Here is a 27,680-nt window from a genome sequence, read left to right on the forward strand (position 1 = left end):
GAGGCTCGCAGCCGGGACGTGTCCCCTCTGCGCGCGGGACCACCGCGCTGACTTCCTGCGGCCTGGTGACGGCTTCCAGTCCGTCCCCACCACCCCAAGGTCAGGGCGACAGCTTCCAGTGCAACCCCACTTCCATGGGGTTAGGGGTCACGGCTTCCAGGGTGACCCCCGGACCAGGGATCATTCTTTAGTCCCGCCTCCCCGCGCACGCCCCGCGCGGGTCTCCAATGTGGGGCCCATGCTGACTCGGGAGGCGCGGGGGTCTGCGCAGGACACCGAGACCGCGGGCCCTACCCGGCGCGCCCAGGGCCCGGCTTCCCCGCAGTCTCGGGGGCGGGGCCTCGGCCGGAAGCTGCGCCGTGCTGGCGGCGCGCCGTCCGGCTCCCGAGAAACTTCGGGAAGGCAGCCGCGGTCCGGGCGCCTGCGCGGCGTCAGGCCGGGCGGAAGTGGGTCCACCACGCCGCCGACGCCTGACGCACTTCCTGTTTGTTGTTGCAGAAAGGAGAAAGGAAAGCGCGAGGAGCCGCTGTCGTCCTCAGCGCCGCCGCGCCAGAGAGGAGGAGACCGGCAGACGCCCGCCGCCCCTTCCCGCCGCCGGCTCCGCGTCTTGGGTGAGGGCAGCGCTGGCGCCCGCGCGTCGGGGGCGGGCGTGGGGCCGGCGGGCTGTGCGGCTGTGGGGCCGGCGCTGGTGCGGGCCCGGGCCGGAGGGCCGGAGCGCGTCTCGGAGTGCAGCGGGTCGTCCTCCCGCCCGCCCGCCCGCCCGCCCCCGGAGGTCCGGCCCGCGCCGGCGGTTGGGGCGGGCTCGTGCGGGCGGTGGGCCGCTGGTCCGGGCCGCGTCCCGGTCCCGCCGGCGCGTCCCCACAGGAGCGTCCCGGGCCTGCGGCGTGAGAGGCCGGCTCTGCTCCTTCTCCGGGCCCCGCGGACGCCCCCGGAGCAGGGACGAGGTGGGTGCGCCCCGCAGCGCGCCTGGCGGGGCCCGGGCGGCGGGCCGAGGGGCCGCTTCCAGAACCCTCCAGCGGCCCTCAGAAGTTTCTCTGGGAGGAAGACGCCGGACTTCCCCCTGGGAGCCCGGGTCGCGTCGTTTCCCTCCGGGGTCCGCACCGCGGCGGCGCCTGGGGTTCCCGTCAGTTTCGCCCGAGCGCGGAGGTGCGGGCGGCCCACGTCGGCTCGTCCCGGGAGAAGCCCTCGGAGCCGGCGGGGCTGCTGGGCCCGCCTGCCCGCGACGCCGCGGCGGGCACGGCCCGGGGCGCGGGGGGCGCTGGCCGCCCCTGCCGGGTCCCACGCTCGCCTTTCAGCTGCGGATTCCGAGCCGGCCTTGGGGGCCGGAGCCTGTGGAGGCAGCTGGTTTGGTGGGAAAGTTAAATGACCCAGCTGGGGGGGGGCATCAGCTCTCACCGTTTGAGTTTGTGTGCTGATCGTCCCTGACGTTTAATCTCACTTGAGAACGGTGATGGGGAAGATCCCAAAAGGTTTTAAAGAATTTTGTGCCTTTTCCCCTGCCCACGTCCCCCGGGCCGCCTCGTCCCGTCCGGGCTCGTGGGGAGGTTTAGTGCAAGTTTCCTTGTTTCCCAGACGAGACGGCTGCTCCGTGGGGTGGGGCTTGGCAGGCTCGGGGGGAAGGTGAGAGCGCGGCGTCGGCCCCCCCCCCCCCCCCGCCACCGCGCCGGGAGGCTCGGGGAGACGGAGAGGTGCTGCGGGGCCGGGCCGGGCGCAGGTGTGGGGGCGCCACTGCAGGTGAGAGGGGGAGGGGGGTTGGTTGAGTCCGGGCTCGGCCGGCAGTGTGCGGGTTTCACCTTCCTGTCCGCTCGGGTTGGGGAGGGGCGGCCCGGGCAGGGGCCCCCGGCTGCAGGCCGGGGCGGGGCACCGAACCTCGGAGGTAGGGCGACACCGAACTCGGAGGTAGGGCGAGGGGGTCCCAGCCGGACCGCCCGCGGCTGGGCGGCGGCGGCGGCGGGGGGCCCTGCCGGAGCAGACTCGTCGTGCTCAAGGGCTGGGACCGGGGACCGAGCAGGAGTGCTCTCTCGGTCTCTCTCGTGAGCGCGGCCGTCGTGGGCAGCACCGCCGGACACAAGTGGGGGCCGCACACGCCGGGCTCCGCCGCCTGGGGTGGCCGGGCCGGGCCGGGCTGCGCACCGGCCACCGTTTGAGGGCGAGGCCCAGCGAGTTACTCTGAATTCAGGTTCGTCGGGAGGCTGGCCTTGGGACCGCGTCACCCTAGTCGGTCCCTGTCCCTTCTCGGGGCAGAGACTGGCTGGCGGGTGGTCAGCACTCTCCCCGCTTTCGGACCGGGGCTCTTCTTAAGTCCGCTGGGGGGAGTGAGGCCGTAGAGTCAGCCTTGGTCTGTGCAGGTCGATACTTGAACGAGACGACAGGAAACTTTGTTTCTTTCTGTCCTCCCATCTTTGTGAGGGGTCCCGAAGGTGAGTGTGGTGGCGGGGGAAAAGCCCCGTTTGGTGGACGTGTGTCGGGAGCGCCGCCTGGTGGCGCCGGCGGGCACTGCGGGCTGCTGCGGGAGCCAGGAGGGTGGGCCTGGGGCCAGGCGGACAGATGCTCGGCTTCTCCTGGAGCCGCGTTCGAGAGGACTCCCTCCACCTTGGGGGGGGGGGGGCGGGGGGAGGCGAGAGGAGCGGCAGAGTGGGAGGTGGACGCGGCGGAGGTGGAGGTGGTGGAAGACAGTTTCAGGGCCCGGTCGGGGAGCTGGCTGGTAAGTCAGGCTGTACAAATGGTGGTGATTTTATTGTGTGTTGATTGTAAGGTGTTTTTTCCAAACTTTACGTTTTTAGGGGGACTATTTAAAAAAGTCACAGCTGACCCCTTTGGTTTCAGATGCCTACCTAAGAAGTGAATTAAAAACAAAACACCTTATTTTTAAGGTGGGGAGATTAATTTCTGGAAAGAAAGAAAAAGAAAGCTACGTTTCTGAGATTTGCAGTGTATTTCAAAGCAGAGAAGACACTCCCTTTACAGCCTTGGCCCTTGGTGCATCACTGTCTTGTCTGGGCGTATCCCGGTTTTCCCTTAAAGTTGCTACCCTCTCTAAGTGAAGAGCCTCGGGGTGGCTGTGAGGCGGAGAACCGCTGGTGCACCCAGATAGCCCAGCTGTCGTGCGTAGGGTCCCTTTCACCGCCCCCTCCCCCGCCCCAGCCCTTTCCTCTCCGGCAGCCACCTGTTGGTGCTGGACGGGTCTCGCTCTGTTCTGGCTCTTGTGTTTCAGGTCCCCATGTTTGTGGAAGCACACGGGGACTGTCAGCCTGACTAAATTTAGCACGGCGCTGGCGAGGTCCTTCGGTGCCACTCCCCATGGCCGAGTGGGAGCTCGCGGCACCTGTGGCCACTGTGCCCGCTCACCTGGGGGCGGACACCTGGGCTGCGTCCACACCTTGCCCGCCGGCCGGGCTCTCAGGCTCAGCGGCAAGTGCCCGTGGTCTTTGGAAGGGTGATTTCCTTGTGTGGCGTGGGGCCCTCTGAGGTTCTGGCCCCACCGTGCCCACAGAGGCCCCGAGGGTTTGCCTGGTGTCGGTCGGCGTGCAGTGCCGGCAGCCCTGCATGTCCCTGAAGGGTGAGCACGGGCCTCTCCTGTGTCCTGTGTGCCTGTGGCCCCGTCCTGAGCCTGACTGGTCGGCTTGGGTCCTCCTTCCCAGTTGGTCTGCCTTCTGGCCTCCTTTCTGCCTTAATAGTGGGGTCCGGAGTTCAAGAAAGAGGGAGAAACACGCACACGAACGTGGCTTAGGTTCGCAAGTACCAGAGATCGAGCACTGGCCAGCATGCCCCGTCTTATTTTGAAGGGTGGAATCGGCCCCGGCTGGCGTGGCTCAGTGGATCGAGTGCTGGCTGTGAACCAGAGGTCGCTGGTTCGATTCCCAGCTGGGCCACAGGCCTGGGTGCCAGGCCCAGTCTTGAGTGGGGGTGCACGAGAGGCAGTCACTCATTCAGATTCCTCTCCCTCTCTTTCTCCCCCCCTCCCCCCTTTCTAAAAATAGTAATAACAATAATAATAATAATAACAAAACCTTAATAGAGGAGTCGGGTAGGCGCCAGTGGTCTTCATCGGGGTCGCAGAGAGGGCGACGTACCTTGTGTGTTTCAGGAGTGCTTTAGGGGGTGTTGTGTAGGAACCGAATGTTCAGGTAGATGATCTGGGATACGGAGTGATTGCTCCGTTCATTTTTTTTTTTAAACCCTTTATTTAGAGAGAGGGGAGGGAGGGAGGAAGACCAGAAGGAAACGTCCATGTGCGGGAGACAGACCCGGCAGCTGCCTTGGGTGCTGCCATGACTGGGGTCCAGCGTCCCCTGAGCCCCGCCGGCCGGGGCTGCTCTCGCGCTCCTCTGTGGGTCCTCCCTCCCTGTGGGTCCTCCCTCCTCCGTGGGTTCTCCCTCCCTGTGGGGCCTCCCTCCTCCGTGGGTTCTCCCTCCCTGTGGGGCCTCCTTCCCTGTGGGTCCTCCCTCCCTGTGGGTCCTCCCTCCTCCGTGGGTTCTCCCTCCTCCGTGGGTTCTCCCTCCCTGTGGGGCCTCCCTCCTCCATGGGTCCTCCCTCCCTGTGGGGCCTCCCTCCCTGTGGGTTCCCCTCCCTGTGGGTTCCCCTCCCTGTGGGTTCGGGGCCGCCACCGGGTGACGGAAGGGCACCTGGGAGGCCGCTTTAGTAGGAGGAGCGTTCGGTGTGCTGTTTCCAAGGTACAGGTGGGGAATGTGTCCAGCGGACTAGTGACCTTCTGAATTTCGTCACCTGAAACGGCGTCTGAGGAGTAACTCTCTGGGAGGGTAACAACGAGAGGCTTTCGGGAAGCCGGAGCTTGTCTTCGGCCTCGTGTCCAGGGGAGTTCCGTGCATGGAGAGGCGTTGAGGAGTGTCTTGTTTGTCCTGCAAGCGGGGTGAGGTTTCTTCCGGTCCAGACCGAGCGCTGTGTGCACGAGGCCTCGCAGGCGGGAAGACGGCCACTTCCGCCCAGGAGCACCGTGTGTGGGTGCCCGAGGTCTGCGGCACAGGGGAGCAGCGGCAGGCCTCGGCGCACAGTGGCGTCTGCGCTTCCTATCCACCCCCCAGGGCCGGAGGGGTCGAGGGTCGTCCTGGGACGGTCATCCGGCAGGTGGACTCGGAGGGCAGGAGGGGCAGCATGCAGCACTTCCCTGAACAGCCCGCCCCCCGCCCCGTGATGCCCGGGGGGAGGAGTTGTGAGTTGTGAGGGGGGTCGGTGTGCCGTCGTCGGGAGAGCGGGACCCTCTTTGTCGGAGGTGTAGCAGGAGTGATGCAGACCTAACTTCCTCAGAACGGCACCTGCAGGAGCTCTCCCTGGTGAGGAGGCGTGGGAATGCGAGCACCCACGGTGTGGTGCACCTGTGCTCACAGGAGATGTGCTGGCCGATGGGGCTGCGGGAGCCAGAGCCTTCTGTCCGTTCCGGGGTCGGGGTGATGGTCCCCTCCGGCTGCGGTGCCAGCACTGGGGGGGGGAGCGGTGGCCGGCCGGCCTGTGAGTCGCATCGTCCCTGGACTCGCCGCCCGGCCAGTGCCTGCGTCTTGAGGGCGTCCGCAGTGCCAGCTGGACGCACAGGCCTCGCGTCCCCTTCCCACCCTGCACTCCGGGCCTTCACGCCCCCGGCTTCCGGTTCCTGTGTGTGTGTCCGCATGTTTTTAGTTTTCACAACTCAGGTTTTTATTTGACATTTACGTGTAGGTTGGAGGTGTACATGCGTGATATATTTATATCTTCTAATGTGACTGCATTAGTTCAGCTAACACTTCAGTCATGTTGCGCAGTTATGTTTTGTGCGCTTTTTAAAAAAGATTTTATTTATTTTTAGACAGAAGGAAAGGGAGGGAGAAAGAGAGGGAAACATCAGTGTGTGGTTGCCTCTTGCGCGCCCCCTACTGGGGACCAGGCCCACAACCCAGGCCTGTGCCCTGACTGGGAATTGAACCTGCGACCCTGTGGTTCACAGGCTGGTGCTCAGTCCACTGGGCCACACCAGCCGAGGTGGATTGCAGGTGCCTGGCGAAAGCAGGTGTTGCTGACTCTCCGCCCACCAAGGCCCTTCCCGCACTCACTCCACAGGGACGCGGACACGTGGGCTCCAGCACAGTGGGATGCTTCCTGCTGTCAGCTGGGTGAACCATTGCCTGTTAGATCCGTTAGGAATAAGAAAAGCAAGATTTTATTTCCACCCTCTCCCTCCCGACGCGTCCCTGACGGCTGCATGTCTGAGCCACGTCGTGTCCCTTCCCTCCGAGGCGCTGCTGGCAGGTGCGCGCAGGCCTGCGGCCGGTGGGGGGCCCGCGCCGCGACGGGTCAGCGCTCCACTCCGCACCGAGCGCCCTGCCCGCTCGCGCTGGCGTGGACACCCTCCTCTGCCCCCTCGTGGGGAGGTGGTGGTCCTCTGGCTCGTGGGGTGTTTCCTCTTTGATTTTCCTGGAATTTCATCACGCTGTGCCGGGTGTGCTTCTGCTGCTGTTCCACCTGTGTGGTGCTGGGAGTGCCTGGCCTTGACCTGGGGCAGCTGTGACTGCCCCGGGCTGCAAGCGCCGCCTCCATTCCCCTCCCCTCCCTGCGGTGGTCCCGTTCGGGACGACGGCGTCTCATGAAGCGTCCCGTTCTCAGTCTCCTGTTCCTGTTTGAAAGCCCCGTGAAGCAGTCGCCGGTGTGGGGGAGGGACGAGGGCCTGCTGCCCCCCCCTCCCCCGTACGCCCCGCTGGTGAGGAGCGCTGCGTCTGCTGCTCTGAGTGGCCGGTGGTGGGGTCTGTCCTGCGGCCGAGTCCGTCCTTGTGTTTGCAGAAGGACTGTTGACGCTGCTGCGGTTGTCCCAGCCGTTCCCCGTGTGTCCCCCTCCGCCCAGCACCCCCCTGTCCCCACAGGCAGTCCCCCACTGTTGTTCGTGTCCACAGCCACGCGTGTGCTCTTCCGTCATGCGGTCTCGTAACCGCCTGCACGCGGAGCTTTCGCCGGTGTATTTACGGTTACAGCCCTTCCCGGAACCTCACGTTAGTCGGCCGACAGCCCTCCACCAGAGGAGGCCCGTCCCCTGCTGGGAGGTGAGGTGTGGGGGGAGGGCCGCCGTGCCTGCCCCGCCCCTGGCACCGGCCGCCCTGGGGCACCAGGCTGTGGAGGCCCGGAGCTGGGCCGGCCACCACGCAGGCAGGTGCTGCCACGTCTCTGCGCCAGCGCTGAGTGTGGGTCGGTGCCTGTCGCCCGGGGTCTGTGGGAGCGTGGAAAACACGCAGCACTGGACGGGGCAGTCGGGGCGCTGCCCCCCGCCCCCGGGGTCGTCCGATGAAAACACGGCGCCGGCCACCACAGCGGTCGTCCGGTCTGGGCACGTCAGAGTCTCACACTTTGGGGCGTGCTGCGGGGTGTCGGCGGTCCTCTGTGCCGTGGGGTGAGGGGGCTGGACGTCAGTGGTTTAGGCTGTTGCGGGCTTTCCAGGGCTTTCCTTTCTCTCGTCGGGAAGGGTCTTCGGGCAGCGGTCCGGCCGGGCTCCGCCAAGGCCGCGGCCTGGCGAGGGGACCTCACCCACCGCCGTCCTTCCTCCCCACGAGGGCCCAGCCTCGCTGTGTGGTGCTGACCGCCGTTTCTGGTTGCAGGACGCCCCCAGCAGCCTGTGGAGACATGGTGGACTACTACGAAGTTCTGGGTGTGCAGAGACATGCCTCGGCCGAGGACATTAAGAAGGCGTGAGTAGCCGGCGCGTGCAGGGAGGGGCCGGTGTGCCGGCGGGCCCTGGGCCGGTCAGGTTGGTCTCTAGCCTCAGCCCGGCCCTGGGGGGGGGTCACAAGGTTCCTCGGTCCCTGGCTCTGGGGCAGCGGATTCTGTTTCTGCTGGAGGTTGCCCCTGGGGACGTGGGGTATCCCGGAGCCCCGACACGAGGCTTGGAGGCAGAGGTGACCTGGCGTAGCGTCCTCGTGTGGTTGCTTGGAACCCCACCGCCGGAGGCCCAGCCTGTGCCCAGGGCCCGGTCCTGGGAGCTCCGTCTTTTTAACTCGTTGGATGGTGGCAGCGCAGAGCAGCAGGCAGACGTCCCAGCGCTGCGGCCTAGCTGGAGACAAGCACGGAAGCCCGGGAGAGTGGGAAAGCAGGTTTCGGGACCCACTTTCCGATGAGTCCACAAGGGAGTCTGCCACCAGCCGCGGGGGGGTCTGCAGCTGGAAAGGAAGGGTTGTTGAACCAAACAGTCGCCCCAGGAGACCAGACCCAGAGCAGGCTGCACGCCATGCTGGGCTCCCCTGAAGCTGCCTGAGGCGGTGCCTGTGTCACACCTTGCTCGACCAAGAGACTACGGAGGACGGTTGCCAGCTGGCTGGGGCCTCTTCACTCTGTCACAGCGGGCAGCTGGGGAGAGCCCGGAGCAGTGGGAAGCCATGTTCTGCCCTGGCACAGACACCCCGTGTGCACACAGGATGCCCCGGGGGGGGGGGGGGGGGGGGCGCCCGCCCGGGGCCCGGCGCAGTGGCCTGCAGAGGGATGGGGTTTCCTCACTGTTGCTGACAGGCTGGGTTCAGCCTCATTTCGTAGTTACGTCTGTAGCTTCGTCTGAGGACATTTGTTTCGTTGCTTTTGGAGAGAAGGGGGAGGGGAGCACCAGTTGATTGCCTCCCATACACACCTGGGCTGGGGGTCGGACCTGCAGCCTTTGGTTGTGGGGTGATGCTCCAGCCAGCCGAGCTACGCCATCTAGGGCTGGTCCCGTCCACCCACCCACCCATCCGTCCGTCTGTCATTAGAAGATGCTGTTTTTACAGAGAGGGAAGGGAGGGAGACAGAGGGTGAGAAACACCGGTGTGTGAGAGGAACACACGCAGGTTGCCTCTCACGCCCCCAGGCGTGGGCCCTGACCCTGCGGCTGGCGCTCAGTCCACGGCACTCAGGGCTGCACCTGCCAGGGCGGCCTCGTGGGTCTCTGACGGGTGGTGCGCCTTCCAGGCAGGACGAGTGCCGGGACCAGGGAGACCCCTGTTTGTGGAGGGAAGGCGTGTGTGGCTGTCACAGGCCCACCGCCAGGGGCCTTCCCAACCTCGCCGCTGCGGTGCTGGTGGGAGCCCGGGGTCGGGCGGACGCGTGGGCAGCCAGACCGGGCAGGGCGGACGCACACCCACGTTCTGCTCTCGCGGCCACCTCTTGGCAGGGCCTGGAGCCGGTGCGGGTGGGGTCTGTCCCTGCGGGGTGTGGGTGAGGGCTGCTGTGCCACGCGGGCCCCGGCTGCAGCCAGCTGTCCGTGCGGTCGGCCGAGGTCCCACTCTGAACCAGCGCAGCCCCCCTTCAGGACCTCGCCAGGTGTCAGGAGGTCCCTGTGCCCGTGTCCAGTCTTTGGGGGCAGCCCCTCCCTGTGTACTGTCCCCGTCAGAAAAGGCTGCCTGTGCTTCGCTCACGGAGAGGGCGTTTTTGCGTTTAAAAGTCCACGATTGCTGTCACCGTGGAATGGAACGGAGTGAGCTCGGTCTCAGACTGGAGACTCCACAGCGGGGTGGCTTTGTGAAGAGCTGCAGTACGTGACCTTTGCCGGGGCGGGCGTGGGTGCCTCTCCTGCCCAGCGACCGGGGGTAGCCCTCTGCGGGGCGCGTCCCCTGAGCGCACGTGCTGGGGCCTGGGACCCGCCTCCGGAGGCTGCTCTGCCTGCTGGCCCCGGGCCTCAGAACTCGTTTGCCTGGTCTCGGGGCCCAGGGGGGCTGCTGGGGCGAGCCCGGGCCGCCCACCCCAGCCTGCCGGGCCGTTTTCTCGTGCGCCGTGTCCCGGAGCCCGCTGGGTGCTCGGACCCTGTCGTGACGGCTGCCCTCCCGCCCCCCAGGTACCGGAAGCTGGCGCTGAAGTGGCACCCGGACAAAAACCCCGACAACAAGGAGGAGGCGGAGCGGAAGTTCAAGCAGGTGGCCGAGGCCTACGAGGTGCTGTCCGACGGTGAGCGGCCCGGCGGGCTCTGCCCCGCGGGGAAGGCTCTGGCCTCCGGCTTGCTTCCAGGAGGCCGGACCCTGTGGGCGTGCTGGAGCATCTCCCCCTGTGTTCTGGGGGGGGGGCCTCCTGCCGCGTGGGCGCTGGGCCCCTGCGGCCTCTGGTCTCAGGCTGGGGCTGGGCTGCTGCGCCCGGCTGACGGGGGACACAGGGGACCCGGGGTCCTGCGTGTGCGCACGTCCTGACCAGGGCAGGGGAGACGCTGAGCGCTGCTGAGCCCAGACTTGAACTTCACAGCAAGGTGGTAGCCTGTGAACGTCCATGCGCACAGTGTGGCCTCTCTCTTCACGACGGGGCTGCGCTCTTCCTGGACTCGCAGGCAGCCTGTGGCCTGAGCCGGTGGCTGGGCGTCACCTCCAGAGAGCGCCTGTGGGTGACAGGACGCTGGGTTTCAGCACCGGCTGGGGATCAGGACGTGGGTGGCGCTGCCCTGCTCCCCCCCCACCCCCGGAAGGTCGGGGGTAGGATCCCACACGGCAGGCCAGGCCGCTGTCTTACAGGGACAAGGGGGCCTGCGGCTGCCAGGCTCGGTCTCCTGCTTCCCGTGCCCGCGTCCCGCTCAGTGGTGAGGGCTGGAGACACCCCGGGGTGCAGTGGGGTGGCTTCATGCGGCGCGTGTGGGCTCTGAACAGCGGAGTGAGACTTGGAGAGAGAGAGGGAGAGAAACTTCCAAGTGTGGTTGCCTCCCTTGCGCCCCTACTGGGGGACCTGGCCCACAACCCAGGCCTGTGCCCTGACTGGGAATCGAACCGGAGACCCTTGGGTTCTCAGGCTGGTGCTCAGTCCACTGAGCCACACCAGCCGGGGTGGAGTGTTTAACGTTGACGATCGCGCTTTAGCTTCGTAGCGCCGGGGCGTCTTCTGAGTTTGTGAGGAGACCTGTGCTCAGATACTCTCCCCCTTCGGTTCGGGGCGCGGTTGGCCCGGCCCTCCGCTGCCGGCTGACACGGGGAACTGCGGGCCTGTCCTCCAGGTCCCGGGAGTCCCCTTCTCCCTGTGTCTCCCCACCCCCTGCCCTCTGCCCGCGCCCGTCTCTGCCTTACGGCTCGGGAGTCCTTGGTCTGCCGGCCGGGTGGGGAGAGGAGCTGGGTCTTGGCTGACTCTTCCTTTCGCGTTCGCAGCTAAAAAGCGAGACATCTACGACAAGTACGGCAAAGAAGGACTGAATGGAGGTGGAGGTACGTCAGCGTCGGGTTCCTCTGATGGCACCGTCGTGGTGGGGGGCGGGGTGCGTGTGTGAGCTCTCCTGGTTGCGGGAGCGCAGGGCAGCCTGGAGCCGGGGCGGGGCCGGGAGGGGCAGGACAGACGGACGGCGTCCCGAGACGAGATGGGGAAGAGCGGAGTGGAGAGTGTGTGCACCCAGCTGGGTGTTCTTGGGCCTGCGGGCAGGTCCCACTGGGAAACCGAAACCACTGGCCGGGGGGCGGGGTGAGACAGGCGCCCCGGGGTCCGTGCTCCCCACCCGCCCCAGACCGGCTGTGGGGGGTGTGTGTGTGCGAGCACGGGGTCCCCGGACGGTGGCTCTGTGCCGAGCACACGGCCAGGCGGGGAGGCGGGAGGGACACCCTCGCCCCAGTGCATGCCCGCTGGAGGCGTGGTTGCGGGCTGTCAGGCCTCTGGTTCTGCAGTCGGCCCGGGGCCCCGGGCGTGCGGAGTGCCGGCAGACGGGAGGCGCTCGGCCCGCAGCGCTCACGCCCGCTGTGCCCGCGCAGGTGGGAGCCACTTCGACAGCCCGTTCAGCGAGTTCGGCTTCACGTTCCGGAACCCGGAGGACGTGTTCCGGGATTTCTTCGGTGGAAGGGACCCGTTCTCGTTCGACTTCTTCGGTGAGTTCGCTGCCGGGTGGTGGCCCACGGGGGTCCCCAGGAGGCCGGGAAGGGAGGACTGGCGGCGGGGCCCCCATCACCGCTGTCCCAGCCTGCACTGCCCTGGCACGCGCTGTCCTCTTCTCTCGAAGGTTCTCCTGAGTCCACACCTCTGTCCCCGCTCGGTGGGACAGTGGGACAGCGGGGGTTCTCACGTGTTCTCTACACTGCGAGTGGGCCTCACGGGCTGCCTCCTGCCCTCTCCAGCGTGCGGCGAGGGGGCACGGTCTCTCCGTGGCTCTGTGTGGTGTGCTCCTGGCCCCGGGGCAGTGGGGTCCGGCCGGCGCAGTCTGTGGGAGAAGCCAGCTCCGGGCCGTGCAGCGTGGCGGCACGCTGGGAGGGAGCCCCGGTGTCATTGCTGCCGTGTAGGGGTGTGCTGGCCAGTCCCGTCTCCTCTGTGCCCACGCGTGTCTCCGTCACAGGCGTCGTGGGCACGCCTGTGAGCCGGCTGCGGCACCTGTGGCGTCGGGGTGCTGGGTGGTGGTGCCACCACTGCTGCTCGCCTTCGGGCTCACCGGGGGGCAGGGCCCCTCCTGGGCCCGTCGCGCTGGGGCCTGGGCGCAGGGGCTGGGCGGCACCTGCACGCCCTGGGGGGTGTGCCGAAGAGCAGCTTTGCCTGGAGAGGCCACGGGGACCATGGACCTGCTTGTCTCAGTGTGGGCGGGGCAACCCGCTGCTGTGTGGGGTGGGTGCGGGCCATCTCAGCTGGGCGGGTCCTCGCTCTTGCTCCGGGTGACGGGCTTCAGAGACACTTGTCTTGCTGTGCCGGGGTGTGGCCTGGCTGTGAGACGGGCCTGTGGCCTGTGGGGGGCAGGTGTCTGTTGGTGTGCGTCTGCGAGCCTTGCCCCTGACAGGTGGAGCTCGGGGGGCTGAGCAGAGCCGCGTCCCTGCCGCGTGCGGGCTGGGTTCTTCCTGGGGGGCAGCTGTGCTTGCTGCCGTCGGAGCCCGCAGTGGGTGCGGCCGGGCCGCCGCAGGGGAGCGTGCTCGCTTGTCCGTCCGGGGCTTTCCCGGGCCTCAGTGCCGCCCTCGGCGGACTCCGGGTGTGTGGTTTCCCGGCGCAGGGCGGTGTTGGGGGTGTCCTGTTGTCCAGGGTGGCTGGCCTTCTGCCTTCCCGGGTGTGGGGCCACAGGTGCCCGGGCCGCAGGTGGCGGGGAAGGAAGGACCTTCTGTGCGGAGTGCGTGTGTGATGGGGCTCGTGTCACGTGGCTCCTCGGGGCGAGAGTGAAGGGGAGAGGCCCGCCGTGGTGCGAGGGGCCGGGCTGTGCGTCTCCTGGGGAGCAGTCCAGACGGGCCGGTCCAGGCCTCCTCGCTGAAGTGGGTGTCCCCGAGCAGCCCCCCCGGTGCAGGGGCTTGCAGAGGGCCGGGTGGGGCAGGGTGGAGGCGGGCTGACCCCGCTGCTGTGCGGACCCTGCCTCCCGGAGGTGCTGCTCCCGTGGCCGTCGCTCCCGTGGCCCGCCGATGCAGGCACCGCCCCTCCCCATGTGTGCCGTGGCGGTGACCCCTCTCCCGCCCGGCCTTGCAGGTGTCCTAGGAGGCTTCCATTTTCAGGCTGTCAGGATCTGCACGCAGGAGGAGGAGTGGCTCCCCGGCGACCGCACGGGGCGGCGTGGCGCCGTGCCGGCTGGCGGTACGTGCGCGGGGCAGCTGCTGTCTGTCCGTGGGTCACACGGCCTGCCTGACTTCCAGAGCACGGCCTCACGGCCTGGCGTGAGACGCCTCATCGCAGCGCAGAACCTCGGCTGGGCCTCGAGGCTCCCAGACGCAGCAGAGGGTGACGGGCGCTGGGCAGACAGTGGGCAGTTCTGGGCCCCGGCGCCTGGCGGCAGGATGTCCCTGGGGTGCAGGGGCACTGGGGCCGGGGCCCTGCCGGCCCGAAGCCTCCACCTGGGGGCGGGGGAGGGGGCTGGTTCTGAGCCTGGCTTCTGAGGCTGCCGGTGGCCCGGGCGCGGGGGCCGCAGCCTGAACCAGGACCCCTTGGCACTCACTCACAGCCGTGCACGCCGTGGGCCTGCGGGGCAGCCCCGAGCTGGACTCACCCACTTGCTCACTTCGGCACACGGGGGACCCCGCCCCCCCACCTTGTCCAGGGAGCTCGTCTGTCCCTGCCCGTCGTCCGGCACAGGGCCCCGGATGCGGGGCGGCCTGTGGAGGAGGGCGCGGCCCCTGTCGTGTAGTGAGCCTGCCTTTGCCCCCAGGGTTCGAGGAGGCGAGCCGCCTGGGGAGGAGCTGGACTGGCCGACGGAGGAGGACGTCCTGAGCGTGGGGAGCGGTGATGCGCTGGAGGTGGTCTCCAGCGAGGAGCTCGAGGGCTGCAGCGCAGGGGAGTCGAGCGAGGAGGGCTGGAGCTGGGGCCGGGCGGAGCTCCTGAGGGGGGGCCTGCGGTCCACGTCCAGTGAGGAGGGCGAGGCCAGCCTGGGGGATAGCCAGGGCCTCAGTGGGGACAGCGAGGGGCTCAGTGAGGACATCGAGGAGCTGCTGAGTGAGGGACAGTGGCCCAGAGCTCGAGGTGCTGCTGGTACACCTGTGACTGCGTGGCCGCTCCGGGGGCTGCCGTGGCGAGGGCATTGTGAATAAAGAGTTTCTGCTACTGCATCCTGGTCGGAGCAGCCCTTGGTTAGATTTGGGGCTGGCGTGGCCACCACAGAGGGCACTGGGGTGGGAGGGCTCTTTCTAGGACCAGAGCGACAGGCAGGGCTGGAGGCCGGAGGCCCGAGGTCAGGGCCTGAAGCGGGGGGTGGCTGTCGGGGAGTGTCCCGGCCGGGCCTCTCCAGCCTCTGGTGGCCTCAGAGCCTCCCTGGCGTGCACGTGTCTGCACACTGTCCCTTGGTGGGCCCGTCTGTCCAGACTTCCTCTCCCTCCGTGTGCGACTGCAGCGGGTGACGCCCCCTGGTGCCTGCTGGCAGCACAGCTGGGCCACGGTGTGGCCCGGGACGTGGTCTTTCCGGTTGCTGGCTGTTAGCTCCGGAGCAGCGGGCGGAGTCGACAGAGGGCAGGGACCAGGGATGGTCCGGTGCCGTGGTGGGGGCCCCGGGGTGACGTGTGCCTGTGTGGTCCTGGCTGTGACGAGGTGCTGGCTCACGCTGTACACAGGAGGGTGGCAGGGCGAGGCGCTCGGGCCGAGGGGGACCTCGTGTGGCCCTGGGTCAGATCACCCCCGGTGAGGCCCGGGGTCCTTGGTTGGGGGGAGCTGCCGCCCTGCGGGCATCCCCACCTGCTTCTCTTGTCGGGGGTGGGGGTTAGAGCTCTGGGTGAGCCGCGCTCGAGCTGCGTGGGGCTCTGCAGGTGCGGGTGCGGAGCTGGACCCGGGGAGAGTCACGTCTCACCTGAGACTCTGAGACAGGTGCTGGCAGAGGAGAGGCTGTGCGGGGCAGGGGGGTGGGGGCAGTGGTCGTGTGGCTGGTTGGTTCCTGGGCTGTGGGACTCGCAGGGGGCAGCCGGCCCTCCCTCCACTGTTTTGTGCTCCCCAGTGGGAGCCAGCGTGCACCTCTGGCAGGCAGGTCCTCACCCTTGCGTGTGGTTTGCGGGTGGCCCTTGGGTCAGCGTGTCCGAGTTTGTCACGGGCCTTTCTCCCTCTCGGTCTGGTGGGGTCGTGGCCGCTGCGGCTGTGGCCGCTGCCTCCTGCCGGGAGGGGTGGGGGGCTGCTCGGCAGAAGGGACACCACAAGATGAGATGCAGCTGCTCCATGGGCTCCTGTGGGATCGTCGCTGGGGCCTGGGTCACGGACCAGGCCACGGGGGGTTGCCCCTGCGGGGACAGCGCTGCAGCCCGGCCGGGACGTGACCGTCGTTCCAGAGCAGCTGTGTGGGGGCCCTCCCCATGGGAAGGGCCGTCAGTTCTGTTCAGGCTGCCGGTCCGAGGGCTGACCTCCTCTCCACCCCCCGAGACCCTGCCCCCTGCAGCCCTCAGACTGGTGCTGCCCGGGGCGACAGCTGGTGGGAGAGAGCCGCTGCCGCCTCTCCCCGCCGCCCCACACCCTGGCCGGGTGGGGGGTGGGGGACGGACATGGTGGCACGGATGGGTGTGTGCACGGGTCCCTGCGGTCGGCGTGTGGACCTCCAGGTGCAGTGCTTACTCTTCCGAGCCTTAAACGCCACAGCACCCGCGTGTTCCGGGTGAGACCCGGGGGCGCAGAGGAGAGTGGGAAGGAGGGGGAGGAGTTTGCCCTCGGTCCTGCCAATGCCGTGGCCCGCCCGGGACCTGCACTCCACCTGCCCGTCTCCTGCGTCGGGGGCCGGGGGCCGGGCGCCGGGCTGTCGGGGGTCCTCACTCGGCGCTGGGTGAGGCTCTCAGGGTGCAGTGAGTTCTTGCCTGTTTGGGCCGAGGTGGTTTTTCAAGTTTTCTTTCCAAAGCCGAGTTGCTGGGTGGAGCGTTTTTAAACAGTTGCGTTTGGTTTTGGGGTTGAAGATGTGAAGGCTCATGGTGTTCGACCACCCCCCCTAAAAGGGCAAAACCCAGAAAGGCCGGCGGTGGGACGGGCACTCCCAGTAAGGGTTTGTTGAGTCTTCAGGCGGCAGCTTTCAACAACATCGTTGTGACACCAAAACCGAGTGTTTCTAAGTAGGTACCGTGACAATGATAACTAGGTTTTCGTTTTTAGAATTAACGTTTGTGACTCTCAATGTTCGAGAGTCTATGCTAAAATTCCGTGGATACCTGAATTGCAGAAAGTCCTGTGTGGGTTATATAGCATCAGTAGAAAAATGAGCAAGATGTGCTTATTTAAAATTTGGACGTATTTAAGAAAACACAATAAAACATCGACCTTCCTCACGCCCTCCTGAACCAGCCCCTGCAGGTGCTTCTGCAGGGGGAGATTTCACGGGGTGGGGGGGCGCTCAGCTCGGGAGTGCCGTCCTGAGGCCCCCCCCCCCCCCCCCCGTCCTGGAGCCTCGCCAGCGGCGTGCAGGGCGCCCCAGGGCCGGTCCTCAGAGCAGGGGCCGGCGGGGGCCCCAGGGCACGCAGTCCAGCGCGGCCCCCACGGCCCGTGTGCGGAAGCGCTGGCCCCCGCGGTCTCCGGCGGGCGGCTTTCCTCCCCCGCCCAGGCACATCTGCCTAGTGCCGTCCATCGGATTCTCTCGCTCGTGAACCCGTTTTCCTGAGAAGAAGCGAGCGCTGACTGGTTCCGTAGAACCCCGGTGGGAACTGCTCGTCGACGGCCGCCAGCTGCAGGGCAGCCCGCACTGCGCGCTGGGGGGCGGTGGCCGACCGTCTGGGTGGCTGGTGCCGGGAAGCACGGCGTCGGGCCTGCCGCGCCCGTTTCCTCAGGGTTCACCGGGCCGGCGGGCGTTCCTGCGCCTGCGGCCCAGAGTGCCCAGTCTCCCTGCGGGCGGCGGCGAGCGGTCCGCTCCGGTCGTGGTTCGGAGCCGTGCTGGGGAAGGCTGGCCGTGCCCGCCCCAGAGCCTGCGGCCCGAGGCTGGGGGGCGGCCGTCCGCCTGTCCGGGCGCACGTGGCTCTGGGCGGACCCCGAGGTGGGGGCGGGCACGCCGGGAGAAGGACTCGCTGCGCCGCCTCGCAGCCCTTGGTGCCTCCCGAGACCCCGTTCCCGTGGCGGCCCCCCTTGGAGCAGCGTCTCACCGCTGTGTTTGTCCGCAGAAGACCCCTTCGACGACTTCTTCGGGAACCGCCGGGGCTCCCGCGTGAGCAGGAACCGCGGCGCAGGCTCCTTCTTCTCCGCCTTCAGCGGGTTCCCGTCCTTCGGAGGAGGGTTTGCTGCTTTTGACACAGGTACCAGACCTGCGCTGTGGCGTCGGGCGGAGTCGGGCGGTGGGCCGCCCCCACCGCCCCGGGGCAGGCCTGTGCTTCCCGACCTGCGTTCTGTTCCCGCCTTCCCGGGCTCGTGACACGAAACCCGTTTCTTTTTTCTTTCCCCCCCTTTTTTTTAAAGGTTTTACTTATTTTCACAGAGAGGGGGAGGAAGGGAGAAACGGGGAGAAACACCAGTGTGTGGTTGCCTCTTGTGCGCCCCCTACTGGGGGCTGGCCCGCAACCCAGGCGTGTGCCCTGACCGGGGATCGAACCAGTGATCCCCTGGCTCGCAGGCCGGTGCTCCACCCACCGAGCCGCAGCAGCCGGGCCGACGACCCAGCCCCGCCCTCACCGTGCGCGGTGGAAGGGCTGGTCGGGAGGAGCCGTGTGTGGTGGCCGTCCGGCTTTCAGAGGCCGAAGCGAGAGGCGGCCTCCGCAGCTCAGGTCTCTTCTGTCACACGTGGTAGTATTTTGGGGATTCTGGGTTAAACGGTGTTATTCAAGTTTACCGTTTTTTTAAAGTTTTTTAACGGGGCATTAGAAAGTCAGCGGCAGGTGTGACTGTCCCGTTGGCCGTCACTGGGCCCCGGTGGCCGGGACCCTGCCGGGCCGTGGGTGCTGGGTTCACGGGAGAGGGGGCCGGCCGCCTGTCCGCACCTGCTGTGCTGCTGGGGGTGCTCCTGCCCTTCGGGGTTGGTGTCCCCGCCGTGGAATCGAGGGCACGGCCAAGAACCACAGGTCCGTTTGCTCTGAAGTCACTGTAGCTTTTTAATAGTCCAGATTGCTGTCCCCGTGGCCCTGTTGCAAGGGGAGGGTGAGCAGGGGGCGCCACCGCCCTGGCTGAGTGGGGAGGGCCCTCTGCTCTTGGGAGACGCAGGCGCCGGGCCCTCCTGGCCCCGCCACGAGGTTGGGGACCCGGGGGACCCCGCAGATGGGGGAAGCCCACGGGGTGTAGGTGTGGGAGGGGAGGGGACTGGGAGCAGGGGCCGGGGGTGCTCCTGCCCCTGGACTGAGAGGGGCCCCCTGCCGCCCCGGCCGACGCCGTGCCTGCGTGAGCGTGGAGGAGGGGTGCCCCTGAGAACTGGGGTTCCCGCACCAAACCCCTGGCACGCGCGCGCCTCTCACCTCCCCCCTCCGTCTCCCGCAGGGTTCACGTCCTTCGGGTCCTTGGGCCACGGGGGCCTCACCTCCTTCTCCTCCACGACGTTCGGTGGCGGGGGGATGGGCAGCTTCAAGTCCGTGTCCACGTCCACCAAGATGGTCAACGGCAGGAAGATCACGACGAAGAGGTACGGTTGCCTCCCGCTGCCGCGGCCCGGCGAGCGGGTGTGACGGGCGGTGGCCGCCCCGGTTCCCGCCCCGGTTCCCGCCCCCAGCGTGTGGCCTGCGGGTTGAAGGTTCCTGTGGCACCTGAGGACCTTAGTGTTTAAAACAGTGTTTCGTTTATTACTGCTTTTTGAGGGCAAGAGGGGAAGACACACGTTGATGGGTTGCCTCTTGAGCGCCCCCTACTGGGGACCTGGCCTGCAACCCAGGCCTGTGCCCTGACTGGGAATCGAACCGGCAACCCCTTGGTTCACAGCCCACACTCAGTCAGGGCGGGGGTGTTGTTTAACGTCACCCGTCAGTGGTCTGCATTCAGAGCTGTGTCCACGGTTGGTCGGTCGGGGGTAGGTGTGGGCGGCTCTGTGGGACTGGTGGGAGGGCAACGCCGTGGCCATGTCTGCTCTGCCCCTGTGGTCAGCGCACGGCCCGTGCTCGCTGCGGGGCCCCGCGGCGGCGGAGCGCAGAGTGTGTCTGCCAGAGCGAGTCTGCGAGCTGCAAGAGAGCATGCGCAGGTGGGCGTCGGCGGAGCTCTCCAGGGTCCAGCCCAGTGTTCCGTGTGTGTCTGTGGCAGCCGCGCTACTTCAGGTGTGTGCGTGTTCACATCCATGTCTACTTCCGAGTGTGTAAAAAGTGCGTTTCACCTCCAGGATCATCGAGAACGGCGAAGAGAGAGTGGAGGTTGAAGAAGATGGCCAGCTCAAGTCCCTGACGATAAATGGTAAGGAGCAGCGGCTACGCTTGGATAACAAGTAACTGGACGCACGCATGTAGCAGACGTGTTAGCGGTAACGAGCACCGTTGAGGAGTAACAGGAGCGTTGTGTGAAGACCCCACGGACTCGACTCCCAGTGTCACTGACCTAACCTAAAGTATTTATACACAGCTCACCGGAGCCTCTTGTCATAGACTCTTGAGTTTCTTGTCGGGACCACGTGATAGGACATTTTGTCTTTGGAATTGTTGTCAATCTCTGTATGCACTTTGCTTTCTATGACACGTGACCCCAGGCGGCCGGGACCCCCGTGCACTAACACCAGCACAGGCTTCTTCGTGGCGTGGGAGCCGCGTGCCCCGCGGCGGCGGCCCACTGGGAAGCTGCCCCTGCCGGGACGGACCCTCCACGCGGGCGCTGCCGTGCTTTCTGTGTGTCGTGGTGAGAGGCGTGGCCGCGCCGGTGGTGACACGCTTCTGGGTCCACGTACATGAGGATGTTTCTAGTCGTGCATGAGTGCTGGCACCTAGTGAGTTTGACCTCGTTTTAAATGTGTAAAGTTAAGTTCAGGTGTAAAAAGTAAAGCTGGTGAATTGGGTCTTTGTTATTTGCTTAAAACAAAAAATAAACGCGCTGTGTTTGGTGCATTCTTTCCCGGCGGGGCTCGAGCCCCCGTGTCCGTGTGGTCTCTGCCCGGCCTCTGCCGCTCCCGCCCGCCCACCGGGCGTTCGCAGAGGGCGGGAGGACGCCCCGTCTCTGCTCAGCCATGGGGGGCGCTCCGTGGCTTGGGCTACTGTGGCGAGAAGCCACGGCGGTGCCATCTCTGTCCCGGCCTCCCAGGCTCCGTCCGGCGCCGGCTCAGAGAGCGCGCAGTCTGTCACGGGGCGGTCGGCGCGGCAGAAGGCGAGGTGCTGCCTGTCTCCCCGTTGGTGCACTCGGTCCTGGTCCCCCACGAGTGCCAGCGCAGCCCCTCGGGGACGGGGAGGGAGGGGGCTGCCCCGCTCGGTGTGGTTGTGCAGGGCAGCAGGGGGAGAGCCGTCCAGGGGCGGGTGCAGGGTGGGCGCCGGGGGCTTCCGTGGACCGAGGCTGGCTGCGAGGGCGAGCACGGTGTGCGGAGCGCGAGTCTGCTGGGAACCAGTAGGAGCGTCGCGGGGTCTCCCGGAAGCCGCGTGGGGGAGGTGTCGGGAGAGCTGAGTGCTCAGGGGCCACTGCCACCCGTGGGGGGGGGGGGGAGGGAGAGACACGCCCACGCGCGGCCCAGCCCTCACCCCAGTGCCTGGGCGGTCAGGGAGTGCTGGGACCCTCCCTTTTCCTTCATGCTGTCGGTAGGGTGCAGCTCCCAGGGCTCAGCTCCTCCAGACAGCGGCTTGCAGTGCCCAGGTGGACTCGAGGCCCCTCGGAGCCTGCACGCCGTCCAACGACGCCCCCTGACCCCCCGCCCCCGGGCGCCGGCCCCTGGGGATGCTGCCGTCACCTGGGCTCCTGTGCAGGACCCGGGCACGGGGCCCTCGGCGGCTGTGGGGCCGTGGGGTCGCCTGGGTCCCGAGCCCACCTGAGGGCCGGAGCCCTGCGGCTGAGGTAAGTGGGCAGGCGGTTGTGCCCCGGACGCCCGCCACGCTGAGTCCCTGCCACCTCCACCACGGCCCGGGGCCGGCCGCCGCCCAGAGCTGAGCTCAGGTGGGCAGCATGGCGCTGTGCTCCTGGGGCGCCCTGGTGTGCAGACCTGCACCGACTGGCCAGGCGCCGGGAGCGGGCAGCTCGCCTTCAGGGCTTCACCCCAGGGGCCGGCACGCACCCCACCAGGTGCCCGCAGGGCGGCGGGCTGCACCGGGACCCGGGGGAGGGGTGGTGTGAGTTCCTCCCGGGGTCTGCCCACCCGGCCACCGCAGCGACGGCCTGAGCACAGGCGCGGCCCCCGCGGCCCTCCTGGCCCCTCCGCTGCGCACCTCGACCATGGCCACCGGGTGGTCGGTGTGCCGGCCCCGGTGCGGTGTCATCTCGTCACACCGCGCAAGCGTCCGGGACACCTGGTTCTGGCTGGTCTGCCCGGGAGCGCAGTGCCCCTGGCAGCCCTGGCCCCGCAGACGGGCCATGTTCCGGGCGGGGGGCCGGTTGCAGAGCGGCCAGGGTGAGTCTGAGACGGGCGGGGCGGCCCCAGTCTCTTGTGCCCAGTGTCAGACCTGGTCCCGAGGAACTGGCAGACGGCATGGCCGGGGTCCGCAGGACAGGGATCAGCTGTGGGCCGTGGCCCTGGGACAGCCTGGCGTCCCGGCCTCCAGACCTGCGTGGTGGGGACGCCCCCCCCACCCTCCCGTGTGAGTTCTCCTCCCTGCAGGGTGCAGTGGGGGTGCAGCTGCTGCAGGGCTGAGCCTGGGTGGGGGCGCCCAGGTGTGGGGACCCAGCCGTGCAGGTCTGAGGGTTTCTGAACCAGGACACTCAACGGGGCGAACCTTCGAGGGGCAGGCCCTGGAACGGGGGACACCGGAGTCTTCACACTTCCCCAGAAAGGGCCGTGGACCCTGGGCCCCCCGGGGCGTCCTCAGCTCTCTTGCTGTGTGGTGCCCGGCTCCGAGGAGGAGGAGGAGGAGGAAGGCAGCCCCAAACCCTGGTCCCTCTGGACACACGGTGCAGAAGCCATTCTGACGATTCTCACAGGGGGCACCCCTCAGGGCCCAGCTCCCAGCGCCTCCTCGCAGGGGCGTCCCCAGCAAACAGTTCCTGGCTGGTGGGTGTGGGGGCCGCTGTGGTGGCCTCCCTGCCTCCACCCGTACTGGGAGGCGGGGTGCGGCTTCGTCCCCTGCCAAGGGGCCTTGGGAACCAGCGGAACGGAGCCTGTGTGTCCCCGTGAGCTTCCTGGCGGCCGCCCCCCCCACGTGCCCAGGGCCTCATCCCCCAGACCCTTGGGGGCTTGGCTCCGGGGGCCGTGAGGGCTGCCCCGTGTGCACGCGTGTCCGCTCTGACAGGCCCGTGAGCCTGTGGCCGCACCTCTGCCCCCAGGCCGCCGACCGCTGGGTGGACGGGCAGCGTTGCCGCAGGGCGAGGCCAGAGGTGCACCGCTGGGTCGGCGCGGATGGCGACTTGGTCCCCAGGGCCCGGCCTCCTCGGGCTCCACCAGGCGGCACACGGAGGTCGGCCGTGCCCTCAGGGTTGGGGGAGGGTCTTCCCGCGCCGCCGTCCCCTCTGGGACAGCGGCCTTGCGGGCCCGGCTCACGGCGGTCTCCCTCCGTCTGTCCCCGCAGGTGTGGCCGACGAAGCAGCCTTCCTGGAGGCGTGCCGGCTCCGGGGCCAGCACGCGCTGCCCGCACAGCCCGCCAGCACCAGCGCCCACCAGCCGCGGCCCCCCAGGCCCGCCCCGCTGCCCAAGCACGCGTCCCCTCCCCGAGTCAGCGAGGAGGAGGAGGACCCCGGCCGGCACCGGGCCAGCAGCAACTGGGACCCCTCCGTGCTCACAGGTGCGCAGAGGGCCGCCGGGGCGGGGCGCCAGCCCCCCGGGGACGCGCCCCCGGCCGCCCTCGGCCGGCGAGGACAGAAGCCGCTGCTGTGCTGCTGCGTCCTGACCTGAGGGGCCGGCGAGGGGGCCGGTCCGCTGGCCAGGTGGGGCGGGGGGCGCCTGCCGGGAGACCCCCCTGATTAAACCGGGGTGCCAGCCTTCTGCAACGGTCTGCAGCGTGTTGTCTCTGGCACAGGCGACGGGCACAGCCTTTGCCTCAGACGCCCCTCTGGCGGTTTCCGCTCAGAGCTCGAGTCTCCTGGGCCGGTGGGGCCAGGCACCGGGCCCCTCCGGCTGGCCTCAGCGCTGAGGGGTCTTGGGTTTTCCCTCTTCCCTTTTCTTTCCCAAGAAACTTTATTTACCCATGTTTAGACGGGAGAGAGCTAGAGAGGGGGAGAAACATAAATGAGTGGTTGCCTCTTGCACGCCCCCTCCTGGGTGCCTGGTGTGCAGCCCAGGTATGTGCCCCGGCTGGGAATTGAACCGGCGACCCTTTGGTTCGCAGCCTGTGCTCAGTCCCCTGAGCAGCCCCAGCCGGGGGGTGGGCTGTGCTCCGTTTTCTGCCCTTCCCGCCTGCACCCGAGCCTGGTGGGAGGTGAGACCAGACCGCCCTCCTGGGAGCGTGTCTGTGTCGGCGAGCCCCCTGTCTCCCGGCGGCCTGGGCAGCCTGTCTGGCCTCCGCTGCCGGCACTGCCCCGGTCGGGGCCCAGACTCGTGACGCACGGCAGGGCCAGGCGGGTCACCTGAGGCGGTTCCCCGCGGAAACTTCTGGATGGTCCCTGAGGGTGTGGCTGTGCTTGCAGTTCGTTCCACCGGGGGTCTCTGAGTCCCCATCGCAGGCCGTGCGTCGGCGGGGAGGTTCAGTCCTCGGTCCTCCGCGTCCAGGGGTGTCACGAGGCCGACTCCGTGGACCGAGGGCATCGAACAGGGCTGTCTCAGGAGCGGGTTCGCCTCTTCTGAGGAACTCTCCACTGGAGACCAGGCCCGAGCAGCCCCTGCTGGTCCCTGTCGGACACGGCACAGGCAGCGGTCAGGACAGAGGGGACATCTGTCCCCCCGCGGGGGGCGTCCTGGGGCTTCCGCCTCGGCCGGGCGGCTGGGACATGCACCTTCTGTGCAGCGGGGTGACGAGCTGGCAGCTGCCGGGCGTGGGGTCCGGGAAGGACCCGCTCACCCAGCACCTGCTGTCCCCGCCTGGGGCGCCGTGGGCCGGGGCGGGCTGGGCGGGGGCTGGGTTCCCCAAACAGGCCCCACTGGACGGGGTCTCGTCAGGATGTCCCAGCTCCAGGGGTGAGGGGTGTGGCCCGGGCCGGCCCGACTGCGGCTCAGCCGACACACTGGCCTCGAGACAGACCGGCCCGCCGGCCGGCCCAGAGCTGTGTGCCAAGCCCAGTGTGAGGCTGCCACTGCAGATGGTGTCTGTTGAGGGGGGGCACTGGTCACCTCCTGGAGGATCCTGGGACGGTGAGAGTCGAGAGAAAAAGCCGGGAGTAGCTCCTCTAGGAAACGACCTGTTTCTGCCGGTTTCCACCACCGCGTCCCTACCGAGTCCCGTTGCGGAGTGGGCACAGTGTCACGGATGCGGTGTGGGTTCTCACACCGTGGGCCGAGCTGCTCCGGTCCTCGCACGTGCCTGGGGGTCTCGGCCCGCCCCGCGCCCCGGGACCCTGCAGCACCGTCCAGAGGGCCCCGTCCCAGCGCCCCGGGAGTCTCACTTTCCTCGTCGGGCGCAGCCCCCAGGGGGTCAGAGACGAGGTTCCCCTTCAGTGTGCTCGTGTGAGAGACGCCAGCCCAGCAGCTCTGCTGGGGACGACAGAGCCGCCGAAGGAACAGTCAGGAGACCGAGGCGGTGAGGCAGGAACGGGAGGAGAAGACGGCTCGGCCGTCAGCCGTCCCTGCCGGCGGGCAAGGAGGCCCGGCCCCCGCGGGTGGCCCCCTCCTGTGGGCGCGGGTGACTCCACCACTCGGGTGACTCCCCTAAAAGGAAGTGCGCGGCAGGTGCTTGGGTACCCAGGACGCCAGGCCTCGAGCTCCTGGGGCGTAACTGGCCCCGAGACACGGGTGGGCCGGGCACCCGGGAGAGTGCTGCCGGCTGCTGGGCGCACCGCTGCCCACCGGGCTGCCGTGAGCGGCGCCCGGTGGTTCTCGACCCGGTGTCTCAGCACCAGGGACCCCTGTGTCTCAGCACCGGGTTGTGGCGGCGGGGCCCTGGGCGGCCTGGGCATCGGGTTCGGCCCGCCAGGTCCACGCGGGTGGCCGGGAGAGGGATGCAGGCGTCAGTTGCTGGCGTTTGGTTCCTTAAGATGCTGCTGCCTTAAATCCTAACCCCGCAGAAGTCCTGCTCGCTCCCTTTTAAGACCGAACTCACTTCTAGAGAGAGGAGAGGGAGGGAGGGGAGAGAGACACCTGCAGGTGGCTTCGGGCGTGAGCCCCCACCGGGACCGAGCCCCCAGCCCGGGCCTGTGCCCCGACCAGGAATCAGACTGGTGACCTTCCGCTCTGGTCGGGGCGCCGCGCCCCCACAGAGCCGCCTGCTCTGTCTGTGGTGTCGGAGGCAGGTCTGCGTGAGGTCGCGTGCCCGGCCCCCACAGCCGACACGGTGAGCTCTGAGAAGGGCTGGGCTCCCCGGGGGTGCGGCTGCCAGGAGGGAGTCACGGAGCGTCCCTGGCGGAACGGGCTCGGGCGAGGGCTGCGGCGTGGGGCCGGGGCTCGCCCTTGTGCTGCGCTGCTGGGGGCAGGGGCTCGTCTCCCGGGGAAACTAACCTGCTCCTCCACCCGTCCACGCTTCCACCGAGAACCTGCGGCTGCCGCTTGCAGAGGCGCTTCTGCGAGGGGGGCGAGGAAGGCCCCTGCTCCAGGGCCGGCCCTCGGGGGCTGCTCAGGCGTGGGTGGGGCCCTGGGTGCGGCAGGCACGGTCCTAAGGGACAGAGGCCCGGCATCTTTGTGGACGGGGGCGGCCTGTGTGTGTTTCTGCTAATTTAAACGTGGGACACCTCACGGAAAAACCAAACTCCGTTCCCTGCCGCCCCTTCCCCGGCGGGTGCGGCGTCACCACGCCCAGGGGCAGTGTGTCTGCCGGAGTCCGAACCGCCCCAGCGCGACCCTGTGCCCGACGGTTTCAGGGTCCCCGACCCTGGGAAGGGCGCTCCCTCTCTGGGGCCTGTCGGAGCCGGAGCCGGGGTGGGCGAAGGGCAGGGACTCGGGAGGGAGGGAGGCGGGGAGGGGGGGGTAGAGCAGGCAGCTGCGGGTTATGCCACAGGGGTCGCGGGACCGACTTTGGGAGGGGCCGGAGGGGCTGCAGGTTCTTGCTTCCTCCCATTCAGGCTGCGAGCGGACTTCCCGGGCATGGGGCTCGGGTGGCACGGCCTCGGGCAAGGGGGACACCCTTCTGCCCGGTGGCAGCGGGGGCTGGGCCCTTGGAGCCCCCCCAGGAAGGGGAGTCGCCGAGGCCAGTTCCCCGGGGTGCTGGCCGGGGGGATCGCCGGCGGGGCGTGACTGGCGTGGGGGAGACCCGAGGGCATTACCAGGCGTGGGACCTGTGCCACGTGGGTGTGTGGTGGGGACCTGTGTGATGGTGGCTGTGAGCTGAGTCCCTCACCGGACGGGGGAGGGTCCGGACTGGAGGTGACGCCGTGAAGGATGCCCTCAGGAGACCGGTAAGCAGGCCTAGGGGCCGCGGCGGCCCCGGCCTGGTTCCGTGTCTCAGTTCTGTTCCAATCAGCCCCTTGAAACGGAGCTTTTCTCACCTCAACCCAACCCCCCGCCGGTGTCCTGGCCCAGGAGCCCTGCCCACTTCTCACAGGCCAGGCCGCGGCCAGAGCGCCGAGGGCTAGCGCGCCTTCCCTGTGCGTCCAGCAGCCTCCGGCGGCACAGGCCGACTCTGCCCGCTTGGGGCGGAGGTCGGGCGGGCCCAAGCCCGCAGAGCCGGGGATGCCCGGGGCACAGGGTGCGCCCCCCCCACCCCCCCCCCGTGGGAGTGGGCGGGGTCGTGCGCTGCGTGTGTGGGTCGTCGGCGCGGGGGCGGCCGGGACGCCAGGTGGGGCCCGCTGCCGTCCGTGCAGTGTCTCACGAGCCGTGTCTCCTCAGGACTCAAAGACGGCGGCAAGAGGAAGAAGCAGAAGCACAGGGATGAGTCCAAGAAGAAGAAGTCGACCAAGGGCCACCACTGAGCGCGGGGCCGCGCCGCCGCGCCGGGCGGCGAGTGCGCACGCTAGGTAGGGCAGCGCCGCGCGGCCCCGGACACGCCCCCTCCCGGCACCCGGCGCCCAGGGGCGGCGGCGGCCTCGCTCCCCGGCACCGAGATAGCGTTCCCCGCGGCGTGGCTGTGCCTCCCCCTGGTCCTCCCCCGGCGCCACCCCCCGACGTAGCTGTAGCTTTAGCGGCGTGACGACCAGGCTCAGACAGGCTGCGGCGTCTGCCCGTCCGTTCCCGGCGGCGCTCCGGCCCCGTGGCGCACGGTTCTGGGGGCGGGAAGATAGCGTGTGTGGGTGACTCACAGGCAACACACTTCGCAGCCGAGCCCGGACCGGCGGGCGCCTCTCGGGAGCCGGGGCTGCCAACCCGGTCCTCCCGGCGCCGTCCCGGCCGACCCCAATGTCCCCAGTTCCCACTC

The 27,680-nt window shown here is 68.4% G+C and overlaps 1 protein-coding gene across 5 annotated transcripts; it reads left to right on the plus strand.

Moving 5' to 3' along the window:
- DNAJB6 (DnaJ heat shock protein family (Hsp40) member B6) lies at nucleotides 1-27,363 on the plus strand. 5 transcript variants are annotated; one of them, XM_036011081.1, is made up of 10 exons: nucleotides 505-612; nucleotides 7,575-7,661; nucleotides 9,770-9,879; nucleotides 11,052-11,108; nucleotides 11,643-11,756; nucleotides 17,388-17,519; nucleotides 18,688-18,829; nucleotides 19,514-19,584; nucleotides 22,818-23,030; nucleotides 27,155-27,363. In XM_036011081.1, the coding sequence occupies exons 2-10, from the start codon at nucleotides 7,597-7,599 to the stop codon at nucleotides 27,235-27,237; spliced, it is 987 nt and encodes a 328-aa protein (XP_035866974.1). In that variant the 5' UTR covers nucleotides 505-612; nucleotides 7,575-7,596; the 3' UTR covers nucleotides 27,238-27,363. The 5 variants fall into 5 exon arrangements, with proteins under 5 accessions (XP_028381535.1, XP_035866975.1, XP_035866976.1 ...); XM_036011079.1 differs by having other exon boundaries at nucleotides 546-611; nucleotides 7,572-7,661; XM_028525734.2 differs by lacking the exons at nucleotides 22,818-23,030; nucleotides 27,155-27,363 and adding an exon at nucleotides 1-99 and having other exon boundaries at nucleotides 499-611; nucleotides 7,572-7,661; nucleotides 19,514-20,231.
- The last annotated feature ends 317 nt before the right edge of the window (nucleotides 27,364-27,680 follow it).

Source organism: Phyllostomus discolor, chromosome 10 (genome assembly GCF_004126475.2).
Source record: "Phyllostomus discolor isolate MPI-MPIP mPhyDis1 chromosome 10, mPhyDis1.pri.v3, whole genome shotgun sequence".
NCBI classification, from domain to species: Eukaryota; Metazoa; Chordata; class Mammalia; order Chiroptera; family Phyllostomidae; genus Phyllostomus; species Phyllostomus discolor.

Bases quoted from the DNA above. Each gene is read 5' to 3' on its own strand.
- DNAJB6 (XM_036011082.1), top strand. From the start codon at position 7,597: ATGGTGGACTACTACGAAGTTCTGGGTGTGCAGAGACATGCCTCGGCC. The intron at 11,109-11,642 runs GTACGTCAGCGT...GTGCCCGCGCAG, and splicing joins AGGACTGAATGGAGGTGGAG to GTGGGAGCCACTTCGACAGC. The intron at 18,830-19,513 runs GTACGGTTGCCT...TTTCACCTCCAG, and splicing joins AGGAAGATCACGACGAAGAG to GATCATCGAGAACGGCGAAG.